Source organism: Trichomycterus rosablanca, chromosome 21, assembly GCF_030014385.1.
Source record: "Trichomycterus rosablanca isolate fTriRos1 chromosome 21, fTriRos1.hap1, whole genome shotgun sequence".
NCBI lineage: Eukaryota > Metazoa > Chordata > Actinopteri > Siluriformes > Trichomycteridae > Trichomycterus > Trichomycterus rosablanca.
In genome coordinates, this window is record NC_086008.1 from 5,972,288 (window position 1) to 5,992,739 (window position 20,452).

The 20,452-nt window shown below is 38.9% G+C and overlaps 1 protein-coding gene across 1 annotated transcript in view; it reads right to left on the reverse strand.

The window, feature by feature from the left end:
• Nucleotides 1-19,087, reverse strand: part of whrnb (whirlin b) — a 58,802-nt gene extending 39,715 nt beyond the window's left edge. The window contains exons 1-3 of the mRNA XM_063017855.1: nucleotides 18,365-19,087; nucleotides 2,608-2,817; nucleotides 860-985 (exon numbers count right to left, since the gene is read on the reverse strand). Of these exons, the coding sequence (XP_062873925.1) occupies nucleotides 860-985; nucleotides 2,608-2,817; nucleotides 18,365-19,036 (1,008 nt within the window). The 5' untranslated portion in view covers nucleotides 19,037-19,087. The remainder of the gene's footprint in view (nucleotides 1-859; nucleotides 986-2,607; nucleotides 2,818-18,364) is intronic.
• Nucleotides 19,088-20,452: the final 1,365 nt, after the last annotated feature.

The window sequence follows — 20,452 nt, forward strand, 5'->3', positions numbered from 1 at the left end:
ACACTTGTGCACCTTTATACAAATTAAAAATCAGTGAGAATTTATTTACATTAAAAAAACTCATTCATTCGTTGCTCCGCATTCATCCACCATATTTGTCATTTTTTGTGAAAAAAAATTGTGCCACACTGAATGCTGGGATTGCCTTCACCGCTAAAGAAGCATTGTATGCTCCATTGTTCTTCAGTAAGTTTGTCACTCAGAAATAAGACACCCTAGTAGGCAGCATTTTAAGGTATCTAAGAATTTAGACAGCCTTCTTCTCAGGAGAGTAGGATGATGTAAAATCCGTCTATGTAGAGAGATCACTAGGTTTTTAGACAGACCCATAATGTTTAAATGTATTTTATTTATCAATGCAATCAATAATACAGTAGCAGTAGTGGCTTAGCACTTAGAGAACCACTAGTTGAAGGGTTAAGTCACCATGTTACCACTGTTGGACTCCTTAGCTGAGCATTTTTCTTTTAGTTGCTAGGATTGTATTTTTTTTCCGTTCCTGATTGTATTACTTCTCTGTGCATTATTGTATTTTTCTTCGTTTCTCCATGCCTTCTGAGTGTGTACGTGTAAAATATAACTATTATTTATACATCCACTACAGTACATTTATTTATATTTAGCTATTTAAGTGTAGCTCATTCACGTTTTAAATACTTGTTAATTATTATTTGCATTATACTAACTTTATTTTACTTTATTCAGAATGTTATTCATTGTTTTTATGTATTTATTTTATTTATCATGAACTTTCATTTTAAATGTCCATATAACAATAATGCTCACTTGACTGCTGAATCCTCATTCGCTAATGTAGTAGCTGTGATATAAATGACAGATCTGTAGTGCTGGGTGTTACCTTCAAACCTCCACACTCTGCAGCCGAGCCATGATCCACTCCAGCTATATAAATGCCCAAAGAATATTCTGCTCCCCCTCGAATCATCAGACCCAGAGGACGCCCGTCATCCAGAGAAATCGTGACCTGAAGGGACACAGACAAACGCTTTGTTTATGATACATAAAAAAAAAGCAGTGTGTGTACCCTGTCTCCCCTTTCAGAGTTGTCATTACCATGGTGATTTTTCACTTGCATCCCTATTTCTGTCTGCTGTGTGTCAGTGCTGTGTATTCGCACCACTCTGTCTTGTCTCTGTCCATTCTCTGCTTATTGTACACTCAGTCCTGAGTTTTCCTCTTGATTTTTTAGTGTATTTATACACCTGATTATGGTAAAGTATTGGAGCATCTGGACCTACATTACCGAGTGGTTCTTTATACTGGTTTTTGTATATTGATCTTGTGAATTTTTTTTATGGATCTCCAGGGTTTGGTCTGTTTTTCTGGTAGTGATTATGGATTTGTCTGAAGTAAGTGCTTCTGAATTGACCTATGCCTTGGATGATTACTGAGATTTTTGGATTTTCCCTAACAAGTCCATCATAAGTCAGATTATTTTGCCATTTCCTTGAATGCTTTAAGTGCCCCTATAAATGGCTAGTGTATAAGTTAAAAATTACATTTTCAGCATTTAGCAGACACTTTTATCCAAAGCGACGTACAGTAGTGTGACAGTATTCAGTCTAAGCAATTGAGAGTTAAGGGCCTTGCTCAACGGCCCAACAATGGCAACCTGGCAGTAGTGGGGCTTGAACCAGTGACCTTTTGATTACTAGTCCAGTACCTTAACCACTAGGCTACAACTGCCCAGTTGACTGTTGAGGAACGTCTATGACAGAGTTCACTATTTAATGCTCTTTGGAATTTAATAAAAAAGCACTGTATTAAATTCTAAAATACAAAATATAACTAGTGATATCAGATTTTTGGCCACCACCGAGTGTCACAAAAAAACTGATTGCCAACATTTATTTTTGCCACTTCCTGGCATGCATTAGCCAATTCTAACTGGTTTCTTTTGAGAAGAAAAAAATCTATAAGGAAAGCATTGCAACTAAATTTTTAACAAAGACTGTAGTAGTCTAACTAATAAAGTTTATAAGACATTCCTGAATTCTCAAACAGTAAACATAACCATTTGAGATGCACGCACCATAGCCATGATGAATCCTTTTAAATCTGGATGGTTTAGACAAAGAAATAAATCACAGTGACAGACATAAAAGTGTCGTAGCCAGGGCTGAAGCTGGACTCATATCACTCAGTTCAGCTCCCTTTGGGTAAAAGCAGCATATCCACTGTGCCTTTCCAATTACTACAATGCCTCCTTCCAAACAAAGGACTTCACTGCAATTTTAATTAAATCACATCATCTAAAAATGTAAATAAAAACATTCAGAAGATGTTTTTCACTCTGAACACTTTTGTGCTGTATGCTTGTGTTTAGGATGTCAGATAATTGGTGAACCATGCAAATCCTTGGGATCCGTGGGATTTTTGCTTGCATGATAGAGATACAGTATCATCATTGGTTTGTTTTTCTGTGGCATTTCCCCCCTCATCAATAGTTTTGATCTGAAATGTGACCAATATAACTGTAAGGGTTTCATCCTAATTTTTGTATTTGAACACTTTGCATCAAGTGGTGTAAACACTCTATTAGTCCTAATGACACATTTTAACCTCAGTACAAAATCACACACTTACCTTCCCCTCTGCACCCTGGTGAGCATGTCCATGCCTTTGGCTGTCAGATTGTTGGCCGCCTGTGTTACGGTGCTGTACCAGGTCGGGTGGTGGAGAGATACTTCGACCCTGAGGATCCATCCATGTGTACACGTGATTCGTCACGTAGCCACCCGGGATCCGCCCCATCGAACATACCGACAAGCAGAGCTTCTTACATCCCTTCAGCACCTGCAGTGGGGGGGACATGAGAGAAAGTGGAATCAGGCGTGTTTTTAAGGAGGCCAATTATTAAGGCGTTATCATTCCACTCCATATCTTCACTTAATGTCTCACTGTTTATGCTGATATCAGTAATCACAGCACTTAGCCTGTGTGTTAATTTAATCCATCAGTGCATACACAGGCAAGCTCTGCCAGATAAATAATACACAATTAAATTTCAAGATCACATTCAGCTCAGATACACGTGTACTCCAAGTTAAAGTTACACTCTTCGGATGTGACCTGTGGCTGTCCTGCTTAGTCACTTTTGTACATGTCTTGAAAGCAGTCATTAATCTCACATTTAATATGAAGGATTTATAAAGAACAGGGAGTTTTTCTTCTGTAGACACAGACCTGGGGAGGAAGCTCATAACAGTCTGACACTCTTGTTTTTATGTCTTTATTGACTGTGAGGCTCGAAGTGAGAGATATAGGAGTAAAATAACAGACAGGAGCAGAACAAAAGCATGTTGTGAGTCAGAGATACACATGTACCAAGAGTACAATGAGTATGTGGAACACTTGAGTATCTTGTTAAGACTAGTTCTGCCTGACTGGAGCTGGCTCGGTTACACTAATGCAGAACAAAGCAACCAGACGGATGACAGCTTAGGAAGAGAAACTGTGCTTAAAACAGCAAGCAGAAATACTAATTAGACTCTGTAATAATCCACTAATAAACCCAGCATACAATTATATCACCATGCATGCTTCAAAGTCTTAAAATGACCTGAAAGTCAGTTCTGCTACAGCTGCTGTAAGTTATAACTAAGGCCCTACCTAATTAACGGGCATTAAAATCGTGCCATGGACCGTGTAATGAGCCGTGTCCCATGTAATATGCAATTTGCTGTGAAATTTTAAATTTAAGGTCTGTTTAGTGATTTAACGCTTTTCATTCACATAGCGTATGAAAAATGGACGCAATATATGGTGGTCCTAGCAGTCATACACTAATTAAGTTAGTGTATGTTTGTAGTTCTGTGGTGTAGTGTGCTGACTGTTTGATTTATGTGTTTTCGTAAGTGCATTTTGTCCCTTTTTGGGGATTCCATAATCAATAAATAAAGTGTGTTTCTCTACACACGTGATCATCTCTGTGCTGCACCTCAAAAGAACAAGCCAGTGCAGTATTATGCTCCCGATAGTTTGTCTATGTACAGTTTATTTCTTATTTTATAAACTCAGCAAACTCTAAAGAAACATTAGCAATCGATTAGACGAAATGTCCAAGATGCTGAAGCCTAAAGCAGCTAAAAACACTACTCGGGTGGGGGGGGTCAAAACACAGACAAGTCTTTTCGTCTTTCACTTATTAAGGCTGTGCTGTGTATTTTGTTGTGTATTGTGTATACACAGATGTTAACAGCCAGTAATGTCTAGTGTACATAAGTACATACAGTTTTTGTTAATAGTTCCAAATCCGTTCAACAGTTTCATCAAATTTTAGTCTGGTTGCATTTAAAAAACATGATGATTGTAAGTTGGAAGTGGTGTTGTAAAGATCCATGTTCTACATTCTCTTCCCTAGCAGTGGCTGTTACTCTTATTTGCTCAACTGGTGTCAATGCTTTCACTGATTAGCATTTGTATTTGAACCTCTTTGTGTGTCATTGTTTTTGGCAAAGCATTGGGTTTGCCAAAAACAATGACACCCCCCTCCACCCACCTTGTTCTTTCTGGTTTTGAGGCCCATCTGTTTATTTGATTTCTAAGTATGGCAACACCTGTGATTACTACCCTGTCTGCCTGTGAGAGGACCTGTGTCCAGTGTGAATTCCAGTCAAGACAAGAGTAATGTAACAATTACCTTCTACATCAATGTATAGACAGTACACTATATCTAACAGAAACCATTTCAAACTTCAGTCTATAGGAAAAGTTCCTAGCTCTCTCTATCAAAAGAACAGGAAGCTTGGAGAGCTCCAGAGAGACGACCATGATAGACAGTAACTATCTGCCTACACATATTTCTGTTTCCTGAGTTCCTGTCTGACATGAGCTGAGCTGAAACCTTTAGGATGGACTGCCACAGCAAGCGCCGTGCTTCTGCATGTCAGTTATGAATTACTCGAGAAAGATGGATTGGTGTACTGGGTGAATCGTGTTCTCACAGTGTATGTACTTAGGTGTTAAGGTCAAGTTGTTGAGTTTGCATGGATCAAACAAGCTGTTCGGGAAATAGAGTGGAGACACTTAGGTTGTGCTGCTGTCCTATTTGCAAGCTCACCATCGCAGAGACGTGAGTCTGAGACTCAGCCGTTCCATCGGCTTGTTTGGGGCAATTACTAGACACAGTTTGGGGGCAGATACGAAAATTGTCTTCTTATTTTTGCAACAGTGACTACTGCTTAATATTGCAAATTACCATTTGAATCCAATACACTAGCTGTTACTGTTAATCAATGTCCTTAAATTATTTTGACTGGCGCCCAGGTGGCGCAGTGGGATATTCCGCTAAAAACACCAGCGCCGAGATTCTGAACTCCTTGGTTCAAAACTCAGCATTGCCACCGGTCCATGTAGCGGGCATAATTGGCAGTGCCTGCAGCAGACATGTTTCTGCTAGGGCGGGATGATCGGACTATGTGGGTGGGGTCTTCAAACGCTGTGCAAGGACCTGATTAGCAGATAGAGAGGCGCCTGTGCAGAGTGCATGGGTGAAAAAGGGTTCCGGTTAGGGCTGCACACGGGTCGGAGGAGGCATGAGCAGCAATATACCCTCCTCGACTGCAATCAGGGATCCCCCAGCAGCGGAAGACAAACTGACTACGCTAAATTGGGAGAAAATGGGAGAAAACGCATAAATAAAATAGAAAGATAAAAATATTATATGATATTTTAATTGCTATTACATGTAATGTGAAAAATACATTAGCATATGCAAAGTGGCCTTTAGTGGCTTGTTCATGGTTTGTTATTAAATTATTATTATCTGAAGCAAAAGTCAAAACGAAACAGAATTATTATTGTGCTTGTGTATATTCAGTTTTGTTCCATAGTATTAATTGTTTTCTGCTATTCTGAGCCAAAACTGAAGGGTGAGATTAATTGAATGACAATCAGACATACAGCCAGATGAGTTGGGACATGTTCAGATAACCACTCTGCAGGAAAATAGTTTTACGGTCTGTAGTTTGCTTATTTCAGCAAATGTTCTAATTAAGTGCTAGCTTCACTGAGCTATGGCCTCTGAATATAAGCTTTTTATCTCTGAATCAACCGAAGCCAGAGAGAGAAAATTCAAGAAGGGACTGACGTAAGTAATGCAGCAGAAATCTGGTGAGTCATGAAAGCCTTTCAAATTTGGGGACTTTAAATTAAGACAGTATAACAAGAAGTGCTTTAAATGGAGGCTGTTCTGTCCAAGAGCAGGCAACCAATACAACAGTGAACTCATGAAACAATCAGTTCTGGCCTTTTGTTCAGTGTTCACCGCTCCCCTCCCCACATCCCCCTAGACTACAGACCCAGAAACACAGTTTAACAGCTGAAAGCAGGAGGAAGTAGGTCTGGTCTTTACTGCTCAAGACACTGCGCCTGTCCTACCTGTCCTGAACTTATTTTTACATGTGAGAAAGAGCAGTTCTGGCACTTTATATGGCCAGAGTATGTGGCATCTGACATGAGCTTATTGGAAATCCTATATCCGAACTATATGCATTAATATAGAGAAAACCTAGTGAGCTCTCTACACATACAGCATTGTACGTCATCTTACGCATGCCCCCGAAAAGAAGGCTCTCTCAGTTCTTAAATTCCTCAACATGCCTTATTGTGACCAAATATTGAAGACAGCAGCTTTTACTGCCACAATAAGTTTCTTTTATTGAAGACTTTGTAATGTAACATTACAACCTTAGACTAAAAATGGTTCATCCTGATATAGATTTAAAAAAAGTGCAGACCTCTTTCTGTCAGAAATGAGTGCTGTTGTTCTATAAATGCACTGCTGTGGTTTAGCACCACACAGCCTCCCGAGGTGAGTGTGCCGAAACACAGATCTATTTTGTGAGTAGGTAAGAATGTGGGTTAGTACAAGAGTGTGTGTTTGTGGGAGTATGTTCGAGTGTTCAAAAGTATGTGTGTGTAAGTAAGAGTTTGGGGGTGTACGGTATGTGAGAGTATGGAAATATATACCTTCCACAGATGATGCTTATGATCATGGGTATAAACAGTACCGTTTACCTAAGGCTCAGTCTTTTACATCCAAAAAAGAGTGGTGTTATTCTATTAATGCCTTTTTGGTGGAGTGTGCCTAAACATAGAGCTGCTGTTTCTGTTAGATTGTATGCAAGCGTGTGTGTGTGTGTGTGTGTGTGTGTGTGCACGATACGTGTGGAGGGTAAGAGTACGTGTGGGTTGTTAGTCTGTGTGAAAAGTAAATGTCAGGGTTTATTCCTGTGCTGCAGGTGAAAAGATGAGATGTGGATGAGAAAGGAATTACCTCAAGGCTGCTACCATCATCTCATACTCGAAATGACAGTACTGGAACAGATGGACCATTATCTGGATAGGATGACAGATCGTGGCACATGTTGGGTTTAAAATGGTTTCATTCATTCCTTTTTACTAGCCACTTTTGACACCAGTACTGCACAAAATACTGCACAAAAGCCAAGAGCACACCACAGTCCACGAGCCAATCCATTGTAGGGTGAAACTGTGAAATATTGACCTTATCACACTCAGGGGCAATTCAGTGTAGCTAATCCATCTTCTGCATGTGGGAGGTAAGACGTGGACATGGAAAACATGCTTAAGACTGTGATCAGAAACATGGACTAAACACAAGACCACATGGACCATGTTATTGTACCACACCCACTGTACCAAGCTGAACATTTTTGTTTAAGTCTCACTAAACCTCAAAACTTCCTGCCACTAATTGCTGAAGCACCTTTATTGCCCTTGAGATGGTATAGTAAAAAAAATATACAAACCCAATTTTCAGAAAAAAATTGGACATTTTGTAAAGAAGCTGAGATTGAGATGCTAACTGTTGCAGTGTGTAATTTTCACCCATTCTTGCATAGTACAAGACTTCAGGTTCTTAGCACTTTGTGGGCATCATTATCTGATTCTTTTTTTCATAATGCGCCATACATTTTAAATCAGAGACAGCTCTGGACAGCAGGCAGGCCTGCCGAGCACATACACTCTGTCTATTGACTCAAGCTGTTATAGTGCATGCTGAATTATTTAAATAAATGTGCTTATATTTACAAAATATAAGTAAATCAGTTAATGAAAACATTTATGTTAGTTAAATAAAGCTTCAAGAAAATAACCAATTATTTCAAGATCATTAAAAATCATCATCAAGATCATGGGTGGTTGTCTGTGCTGTGAGCGACAAAGAAATTGCAACAAGGAATTGAAAATGCCAACATTAAAAGAAAAAATGCCCCTTTATTTAAAAGGTTTCATTTTAAATATCCAGGCCTTAATATCCAACCTATAAAAACACACTATTTAGAGATTTCAGCTTTGCCTTTCAAAATATAAGTGCTGTCAGTAAATTAGCACTTTTATTAGGATGTAAGTGGGCATGTGCACTTTGCATAATTTGGGAAAGGAGGCATTGCTTTACTTTAGTTGCGGGCCGAGTTAAAATATATGTAGTTCTAAATGTGATTCGGCTCATTTCTGTGCTCTGGAGTTGTAAAGTAAATGCGCTGTCACTTTTAATCAGCACAGAGACTCGCGTTTCTTTTCTTTTATCTGTTTCTCTGATATTTATTTTCATTCTAACTGCCCCAGACATTAACTGTACAATCTTTATTATTTCTTGTCTGTACTTGTTTGCATGTGTAAAGAGACAGGTCTGTTATAAAAAGACATACTCTGAAGTATGTTTGGTAAAATAGCTTGCTTCTGTCAGTTAATAAGATGTCTAGAACATCTACAGTTTTTCACCATGCTGTAATTTCTCTATTTAATTAATTTCATAGAGACAGTAAATCAAAGTGCAACCTCAATCCTGGATTAAGAAAACAAGAAGTAAAGATCTAACTGACTTTAAATGACAGTGTCACATTACCGAGTGTTGATTTAGTTTGTAGACTGTAATTAGACGGATAACCTGTCCTCGGTAGTGTGGGTGTAGTTTCACATTTAATCCAGTTTTTATTGTATTTTGTTTATGCATTTTCTCCCCTTTTTCTCCCTTTTTTAGTGCGTCCAATTGCCCGATTCCATCATGCTTCCTCTCCACTAATGCCGACCCCTACTCTGATTGAGAAGAATAAAGCTAACCCACGCCCTCTCTTACATGTGGGCAGCACCCATATGCATTTTTTCACCTGCACTAGGCGAGTGCTAATGCAGATCAGCCCTGTGTACGGAGAGACACACCCTGATCAACACTCTCCTTCCCTGCCTCTGTGCAGGAGCCATCAATCAGCTAGGTTGAGTTGCATCAGTTACGAGGAGACCGTATCCAGCTTACTACTTCCCCCACCCCTATATAAACAACAGGCCAATCGTTGATCATGTGGCCGCTCAGCCCAGCCGGATGGTAGAGCTGTGATTTGATATGATGTATTCGAGATCCCAGCGGTGTGCTAGCGTGTGTTTTACAGCTGCGCCACCTGAGTGGCCAATCCAGTTTTATGATAGAGTAAACTGAGGTCTGAAGAATGTTTAGTGCTGTATCTTTCTCCAGATCTGTACTGTTCTTTAGATTCCTGGCTTGTTATAGATGGACTTGATTTTGATTTGTTCAGTCTCTACCATGCAGAAACACCTCACAAAATGTTGGACTATTTATCTTTATCGCATGGTTAAAAACAGCTGCTACACAAATTTCCAACACCAGTTATGTCAATCACAAATTGAGTGAGTTGGCAAGGTAATGTGATGTGGTGCATGGCATCAGATCTAGTCTGAAAATCACAAGGTGTGCAAACTTTTTACATATTACTGTTTTCTATTTATTATAAAGCCATTTACATTAACTGCATCATCTAGCTCAGGGTTGCAGTGGGTCTGATTCTAATAGGACACACAGGTGCAGGACATGGACAGGCTGTCAATCTAAAGCTGGTGAACATACACATTTAATTATTCAAGTTTAGGGGAATTTTGGAGCAGTCTGTCCACATACAAGCATGCTTCTGGGAGGTAAGAGGAAGCTGAAGCACTTGTGGGGGGGGGGGGGGGGGGGACCCATGCAAACATAGGCAGGGATTAAATGTTTAACTCATGTTGCTGTGCGGCACACACAGGTATGCCATCTTGTCACTCACTGGTAGTATTTACAGTTTTACATTTGATACATAAGGGGGATGGTGGTGGTTCTTTGTCAGATGGCCACAGATGGCCACAGAAAATGCCTGGTTTGTTCTTTGTATCTCTGCAGCTAATAAAGCAGACACAGCTAAAATTGTAATTGATCTATTATACATTCATTGGGGTCAATCAGCTCGTGTCAAGGTTATCCTAACACTGATAACTTATGTCATTCTAATTATCATAGTGGTCTTCTTCACCTCAACATAGTCCTTCCTCCAGCTGATTAAGCTTGCTTTATCAATCTAAATAAATGCATAACATAATACAGTATATGTTTAGCATAAATAGAAGACATGGAATGTTGAGTCTTTCTTGATAACAGCCATTGTTGTACATTGTCAGTAAATTAGCATGTTCATGTGCACTTTGCATGAATTGGGAAAGGAAGCATTGCTTTACTTTAGTTGTGGGTTAAAATATATGTACTTCTAAATGGGATTCAGCTAATCCCTGTGCTCTGAAGCCGACAAGTAAATTAGCTGTCACTACTATATATGTTTATCATAAATCAAAGACGTGAAATGTTGAGTCATTCTTGATGACAGCCATTAATGTACACTGATGAAAAATAATGTACACTGATGTACACTGATGAAAAATAATATACACTGATAAAAAATAATGTACACTGATGAAAAATAATGTACACTGATGTACACTGATGAAAAATAATGTACACTGATGAAAAATAATGTACACTGATGAAAAATAATGTACACTGATGTACACTGATGAAAAATAATGTACACTGATGTACACTGATGAAAAATAATGTACACTGATGTACACTGATGAAAAATAATGTACACTGATGAAAAATAATGTACACTGATGAAAAATAATGTACACTGATGTACACTGATGAAAAATAATGTACACTGATGAAAAATAATGTACACTGATGTACACTGATGAAAAATAATGTACACTGATGAAAATAATGTACACTGATGAAAAATAATGTACACTGATAAAAAATTAAAAATAAAAAACTTAAACTTTTGCAGACTTTATAACACCTGCAGAAAATTGTGCAAGCTGATTTGCTTGTGATTTATACGTAGAATTGTGTAGTGATAAAAATAACACTGTTTCTGTTTTTTAAGTCTGGCTCAACAATTCCATGTTATTTTGGGGTTTTCTACATTTGGGGATTTCTAGTCAAAACAATGTCAAACTTTATAACTCTAGTGAAATTAATCAAGACATTTGTCAAATGTAAATAGTGTGTGTGTGTGTGTGTAAATTAAGTACTTCATTCAAAGAACTAATGTGATCATTTTGCACCATATCTATAGATTTATAGTGATTGTGGCGGGAAAAAATACGAAGACATGAATGTAATGAATTACATGTTTCCTAACCTTGTGAGCATATCAAAATACAAAAGGTATATTACTTGTCTTGCAATGCATTTTTTCTACAAGTCTGTACGAGGACAAATTTTTAAATCTCACTCCTGCACAATACTTGATTTATTTTACATTACTTAGTAGATGCTTTTATCCGAAGCAACCTACATTTGTTACTGAATACAACATTGCCTACTCCACAGGAAAACAATGGTACATCCAGCACAAAGAGGTTTTGTCATCTACTATATCATGTTTATGCAGTCATACAGTAATTGCAGTCACATTATAGGAAAGATAATAAACCATCTTATTCGGCACCCTGCCTGGTGTCTAATGTAATATATTAAACTCTATTTTTTATTTATTATGAAATATTGGTCCAAGTTTAATTATCGAAATGTTGAGTTTTAAGTTTTATCATTTTGTCTTAGAACCAAATGAATTATATCCCAAACACATGTTGCAATGAATAATGTGTGTATGTATTTTTAACCATGTAGAGAATGTCAACTTTTAACATTTCAGCCCACTGACACAGATATGATGCTGACCAGTACCTGAATAATAATAAAAATGGCATTTTATGATATGCTTTTCAAGTTGATGAAAAATCAGATCTCTGTTAGACCACACCTGGGATTTCATTTACATAAAAAGTATTAATAGAATCTGATAAATCCAGATTTGATCTAGACTTAAAATCCAAGTAATCATTTCCGATGAGTAAATCAGAACCTGTGAGCTTTAGGGGAATAGTCGGAGAAGCAATGTTACACATTGCACAGTGTGTCAGATATAATCATTTACTTGGCTGATCCAGAAAATACTGTCCAACATTCACTGGGGAGTGCAGAATGTAATGAATTGGGATGCCTGACAAACACCTTCCACATTACGATTCCAAGAATGACGCAAAATGAGTCCAATTTTAATGTAAATAATTAGAAGAGCGCCACATGTGAATCAAATATGTCAGATCAATATTCAGATCCAAAACGCACCCAGACCGCCTTGCCTCAGGTTGTTTTTTTAGTAAGCACTGGAATAGAATGATAGATTTACCAGTGTGTACACGAGGGAGGCTGAGAATCAGAGAATACAGAGTTGATATTCTGGATGAGTTCAAGGTAAGAAATGTGGATGTTTTCTAGGGACAACAAGATAAAAGAATAGAAGGCATGAAAATATTGATAGAAAGCAAGAAAGTTCATTCAATCTGACAGCAGAGCAACAATAACAGCTATCGTCTGTCTTTAAAGAAAAGACCCATATAATAAAATAATTCATTCTTATAGCAAGCTATTATATACTTCTGTAGAAATGAATTACAAACAGATAATGATTCTCTGGGATTAGTATGCAAACTGTATACATTTTAATATACAGTGGATGGAAACAAGTATGCACTGTATGGCCAAAAGTATGTAAACACCTAACGCAAGCAATTTGTTTAGGCTTGTAGAGACCTGGTTTGACCCCCATGTGAAAGATCTGAGTCATCAACTCACCATCAATTATATAATTTAGACTTGCATTTAGGAAATTGTGAGATAATAAATCAACTGCTTCTGCCATTTCGGTGAATGATTTATCCTTTTGTGAATAAAGCTTACACCAGCAAAATTCTTCTTAATAGAAAACTAATTAAGTCAAATTGACTGTTTTGCTCCTGCATGCCTAACAATTTGTAACTTTAACCAAAAGGTTAAAATTATGATAGCTGCACATCTGTTCATTCTGGTGTATTAACAAAAACAATCAGGTTGTGTTAATTAGTTTAATTAATGAGTTTAGTGTACGTGCTTCAGATCTCACACTATCCTAAAGACGAGCCGTGTATTTCACTTAAGCTGAGCTCTAGAGTTTAAAAAACGTTAAGGACGACACATCAAACTGTGCACCCGCCTTAAAGGCTGCCTGCTTAATTAAACAGCATTATGAATAATTTAATTCCCGACGAGGAACAGAATGGAACCGATATATAACGCAGAACAGGGATTCCCATCAGGAGCAACTCCCTACACCTCTATAAGCTTAGCGTGCTGAGCCAATTAGTCAGGAACAATTAGACATAATGGCAAAGAAGCTAAAGCTGGATAGAGATCAACTTCATCTCAATGCTAGAGAAGTTTCATTTCAAGTAAGAACTATAGGTTGCCGGAACTTAACAAGCAAGTGTTAGGCATTCAAGTTAGGATTCAGTTACACTACCAAACACCTCAAGTTCTTTCAGAAAACACTGCACACTTTTTATATTACCATATTGACAACGCATCAATATCAATACTAATCAATATCAAGCTGATATCCTGATAGGCTACCAACATATAACTCTAAGAAGGTTGTTATACTGTCACATGACTGAGCTGCCTTACATTTTGCCATAATATTGTTTTTAAGAAGCATCACAATGGCACAGCTGGTAGGGTGGATGCCACGCCCTACCAGCAATAGTGAATTGACTGTTTTAAATTGCCTCTAGGTGCGAGTAGGCCGCAATAAGTAATTTTAATTATTATTGACAAACTTAGGTGTCATCACAATTGTAGAATTAGCAATAACTACTTTGGAACTGGTCATAGAAGGTGTGTTTGCTTTACATTTACGGCATTTAGCAGACGCTTTTATCCAAAGTGACTTACAGTATATTGTCTAAGAAATTAGGGGTTAAGAGCCTTGCTCAAGGACCCAACAGTGGCAACCTGGCAGTGGGGGGGTTTGAACCAGCGACCTTCTGCTTACTAGTCCAGTACCTTAACTGCTAGGTTACAACTGTACCTCAGCCTCCCAAAAATGTGCAGAGAGGATTGGCTACTTTAAATTCCCCTATATGAATGAGGAAATAAATTAATTGGTAAGTGCATGGTGCCGTGCATGAATTACTGCCCTGCCTTGCACCCAGTGTTTCCAGCCGGGATGAAGATATGACGTTATTATAATGTACTAATGAATGAAAGAAAAAAAAGAATGAATAATTAAATCCATTAATAATTTTCGCAGTGAGGCAGCTAGCTTTAAAAAGCAGCCTGCAGAATGAACTACATAATATATTTTGGTAAAAACACTGACTTGTGTGAATGAGCATAAGGAATGCCAAGCTATTAGTAACTGAATGTGAGCCATATTAGCACAGGGCTTTTTGCTAATTGAAATGTATTTACAGCTTTAGCACTGTTGAGCTGTTGCTCTGTGCAGGCTGGGGACCAAGTTCTGACTGTGCATTGGATTTGCATTACACACATTGGCAAGCCAACAATGGCAGAAACAGAAACAGAGAGACAGAGAGAGAGAGGGAGAGAGAGAGAGGGTGAGAGAGAGAGGGTGAGAGAGAGAGAGCGAGAGAGAGAGAGAGAGGGTGAGAGAGAGAGAGAGAGAGAGAGAGAGAGAGAGAGAGAATGATACACTTTGCAGTACAGTCTGGATTCAATGTTAAAAAACCAGCACACTGCTACAGCCCACACACACAGAGTCAGAGCCAGAGAGAACGAGATGCCTATCATTATTTTCCTCTTCAACACCTCACTATCACCAACCGTTATGTAATCACACTTTGCTTTATGCTCTCACTAAAAGCCAACATAAAACAAAAGCCAGGCTGGGAAGATAACGAAATACATGTATTCAGCATGATTATTTAGAAATGAAGTCAATTTTGTTCCAGATACATTTTTAAAGGTGTTCAGAATACAAGTGTAAAATAAAAATCGACACTGTAATTAAATAACACATAAGTACTTGATTGTCAGGTACATTGCTTTTCCATAAGAATAGAATATTATGAACTGCTTACTGCTATTTGTTTTGTTTTTTTCTTATCAATTGCGAACAATTTTGCAGTCCCAACTTGTTTGATAAAGTTAAGATTAAAACTCTGATCATTTTTTTGTTTACTACTTGAAAGCAAAAACACATAGCAACTGTGGATTTCAATGAGCAACATTTTTATTTATTTTTAAATTCTATTAGCTTTTACCCAGGGTTGCGACAGGTCCGGTTCCACCGTCTTCTTTGAAGACGTCTATATCGCACACTCTCACCATCCAATCTGAGCTTGAACTTAAGAGGATCTGCCATGATTAATGGGGAAAACTGCCAAAATCCATATGTGCAAAGCTTGTAGAGATGCATCTAAGACAGGGCAGCGGTAGCTCAGCAGTTAAGGCTAGCAATTGAAAGGTTGCTGATTAAAGCCCCACATCTGCCAGGTTGCCACCGCTGGGCCCCGAAGCATGCAAGGCCCTTAACCCGCAACTGCTTGCAATGCTTGTGGTCACAACTGTAAGTCGCTTTGGATAAAAGCTTCTGCTAAATGCCAAAAACGTAAAAATGTAAACGTAAATCTAACACGACTTGAAGCAGTAACTGCTGCCCAAAAAGCTTCTACAAATTACTATATAAAAGGTCTGAATAATTTTGTAGACAATAGATTTTAGTTTTTAGTTTGAAAAATGTGTATTAACTTAGTCATTATGGGTGATTATATACCCATTCAAATCCACGACACAGTGTGCAAAAAATACTTTTTGAGGGGGTCTGAATATTTTTAAATCCACTGTAAATGTACACGTATTCCATTATTTGTTGTAGCTGGTTGTACTGCCAAGTGAAAACCACTACTGACTGACTTCAACATTTATCTTCATATATATGTTATCTTCCAAAAGAAATTAGGTTAAATACAAGAATTATTTTAACAGGTTTTCTAGAGTAAACAGAGTAACGTTGAAAATGCAATACATGCACATGGAGTGACAGTGACCAAGGGCTCAGGAGGTATAATAAGAGGCTACAGTACAGTACTGTGTTCATGGAGTGAGAAAATAATAATGTAGATGCAGAACGCTTTTTTGCTTTATGCTGGTACACACACACTCAAGCATAGCCTAATCATAGTGTACATAATAATTAGTAAGTTATAATCACTGTCAAGGGGTTTTACAGTGAAAATGTCAAAGCATTTGTGGTTTGGCTCCATTTTGGTCATTAGAGACACACCAAGAACCGGAATGAACTTTAGAATGTCTCCAACATTCAAGGTTTGTCTGAACTGTAGAAGGTCGAAAGCTCCTTGTTTAACAAGAAGTCATTCACTTAACAGGTAGTATTAGGGAGTAAAAGTTCTGTTTATTACTGATAGAAAAGTCAGTTAAACAATCAAATTCAGCAAGTTTGGCATGTTTTCCTCATGTCTGCATTCCTTTCCTTAAAGTACTCTGCCTTCATTCCACCCCTCAACAACATAACAGAAGATGGACTCTCTACTTGTCAATACTTTTGGATGTGAGTGAGTGATTGAATAATGTTTTACTTTAATTGCATGATTAAACTTTAAAGTACGCCATATGGACAAAAGTTAACTAAGTCCAAATAGTGGATACAATATAGACATTTCCAATCCCCTCATCCCCAACTTGCATTGTCTCCTTCATTTCCACCTCATGCACAACATCCCTGTCGACTGAGGAGAAAGCCTATCCACCAACCAATTGAGTCTGTAAATGTCTGGGCAGGTTGGTGGGACCACTAAAACTCATACACCAGCATAAAAAGAAGCACAATGAAAAGATAATGCCTTTATACAGGAAGAACAACACTACCACCTTACTCTTTGAAAATGTAGTTTCAGTGTTATTTAACCTGGAAATTCCATCCAAAAGCTTGTGAGAAAGTCTATGTTAAAAAATTAAAAGGTAACGGCATTGCTGGTGTTTCATTAACAGTATATTTTTGTAGTGTTTCAAACACTTTTCATACAGTAATATTAAATTTATATATCTAAATGTATAATACTAAACAAACACACTCCAAATTGTAAAAACTTAAAACAATCTTCTTAAAATCTGATCGCCTGCAAAAAATAGTAAGACAACATCAACAATTTATCCATTAGGTGCTACATGAAGCCAGGTAAGCATCAAGGTACAGACAGGCCTCGCTCACCTCAGATAAGTTCAGTGTTTGTGAAAAGCATGGAAGAGTTGTTCTGCAGGCTGTAAGTGTAACTTTCATCTAATAGAAAGCCTACACAACATACCACAATAAGAACATCAAACCAAACAGTCAAACACGGTGGTGGTATTGTGATGGTGGTGGGATGCTTTGCTGCTTTAGGACATGAGTACCGATCAATAGTGAAAGGTATATAGTTTCAATAGATGAAACTATGAATTCAGTTCTACATCAAAGGATAACAAATAAAAAGTCAGGTCATTCTGTAACCTAAAGTACATTTGGGTTTCATTTTGGTACAGAACAGGCTCCAGTTCTGAGCTAGTCCACCTCTAAATGGTTAAAAACTGATCCTCAGTTATGGAAAGTGTTTGGCTGGTGTTGTTGATGATGAAGGTGGCTCAGTCAGTTATTAAGTGTCACCATGTGGTGATAAACATGTTGCATAACATGTTGCCTTTATTATTAAATACAATAATCCCATGACGAGTGTGATTGTGTTGTATTATATTCTAGGTCCTCACAGCAACAAGGTCCTGGGTTCGATCCCCAGGTGGGGCGGTCCGGGTCCTTTCTGTGTGGAGTTTGCATGTTCTCTCCGTGTCTGCATGGGTTTTTCTCCAGGAGCTCCAGTTTCCTCCCACAGTCCAAAGACATGCAAGTGAGGTTGAACTTGTGAACTGATGAATCTTGTGTAACAAGGAACTACCGTTTCTGTCATGAATGTAACCAAAGCGTGTAAAACATGACGTTAAATACTAATAAATGAATAAATAAATAAATATTATGTTCTAAAAAGAAGAGTAGACGGGGGCAAATACTTTTCATCGAACTGTACATTTCTCAGTCACAATGCTTATTTAGTCTGCTTGGTAATATAAGTAAAATGTAAGTGTTTTGTGTTAACTGACCTTGACCGCCTCGGCGTGGGTGACCCGGTCAAATATCACATCATTGACCCTGACGATTTGATCTCCCACACGCAGTCCCTCTCTCTCTGCTGAGGATCCTGGCTCCACCAGGGACACGTAGATGCCCACTCCATGTTCTGCCCCTCCTCTAATGCTGAACCCCAGACCCTCATGGCTCTTGCTACGCTTCAGGGTCACGTGCCGGGTATCATCCGTTAACTCCGGGTATGCTGTCCCTTGGTTGTTGGTGCTGAAATCAGGCGCCGTGCTAAAATGCACACGCGTGTGTGAGTTTGTAACAGAATGTGGGTTTCCACCATGGTGCGTGTCCACGGCAGTTGTGGGAGGGTCAGTTTTCAGGTACAGTCCCTCTGAGGTGTACTGGTCGAACAGCAGCTGATCTGCACGTGGAAGCACGAGGCGCAGCATGGGCAGCAGCTGGCGCTTACTGGGAGTATCCAGGATGACACGGAGCGTCTGGACGAGGTCGTACACGTTGCGCTTGGCGTGGTACACGCTCAGACAGTGAGCGAACTGCTCGCGCTCCGTGTCGGCTAACAGCACGTGCAGAGCGTCGTGCAGCCGCTGAACGTTAACGGAGAGCGCGCGACCCCCGGACCCTGCGGAGTTCGCGCGCGACTTTAGAGAAACGCGCTCCAGCTCTGCGCTCATTCTGGCACGCGCTGATCTCAGTGCGCACAATGCAAACTCCGCAGCTTCAGAGTCGCTTCTTGTATCGGGAAAATCTGCACCAAATTAGGCCTATAGGCGAACAATCTCGCTGATTAGTGGTCATCCTGAGTATCTGAGTTATCTATTCTGGAGAAAAAGAGGCTTTAATTATAATCAGATCGCAAAATGTGTGAGTCGGGCAAAGTTTCATAACGCATTTATCATCAGGTAGAAACTGAACATGATTGTTGCCAGTATAAAAAAGATGAAGAGAAAACACGCAATGTTTCAATTATGTCTATAAATAAAATACAGTGGTACCTTGAAACTCGACGTCAATTGGTTCTGGGACTGGCGTTGAGTTTAAAAGGCGTTGAGTTTCAAGTATTTTCCAATACGTATGGGAAACCTGTTAATGGTCCCTTGGAACTGCATATATTTTAGGCTAATGTAAAATAATGGGGTTGTTTTTGACACGTATACACTAAAAATAACACAAGCATAATATTAAAACACTGAAATGCAATCAAGATGTCCAGATGGAGATACGGTGCGCTTTTTGCTGTTAGAGTGTCAAGCCCAGCGCCATACCAGTACAGAAGAAGTTCATCCCGCCGTCCAAGAGGTGACTGCTGATTTCAGTGATTTAAATCCCGTTAGATTAGATATTTTTCACAACCTAAAACGGTGGGGAAAATAAAACACGCACGGCGAGTTTAAAAAATACGCGCAAAGTAACTTTTCTCCTGCGCTCCTCTCCGTGCGCACAGACCCGAATCCTCTTAAACAATTAATAAATAAAACTATAAATGTCTTAATATTGTCGTGTTTGTGTATTGTAGCAGTAAATCAGTCGTTCAGGCGTCTACATACTGACATGATTGGCTGTGTCCGAGGTGGAGGGACAGTCAACGTCCCTCGATGGATTGACGTCCTGTCCAGGGTGTGTTACTGCATTGAGCCCGGTGATTTCAGGAAACTGGACTCACTGCGACCCTGACCCTGAAATCACTGCTTTGGTTTATTTGCATTTAATGTACTATAAATGTCTGTACTTCTGTTAGAGTGTCAAACCCAGCGCCATACCAGTACAGAAGAAGTTCCTCCATCCGTCCGAGAGGTGACTGCTGATTTCAAAGATTTAAATCCCTTTAGATTAGATATTTACCTAAAAAAAAATTAAAAATATATACCTAAAACGGTGGGGAAAATAAAACACGCACGTTGAGTTTAGAAAATAGGCGCAAAGTAACTTTTTTCCCTTGGTCTGAAGCGGAGAACATGCTCAGCGCTGCGCTCCTCTCCGTGCGCACAGACCCGAATCCTCTTAATAGTAACGGAGCTCTCAGCCCAGCCAGAGCGCTACAGGAAATGACGTAGTAAGTGCGTGCCTACGTTGCCCAGCAACACACAACA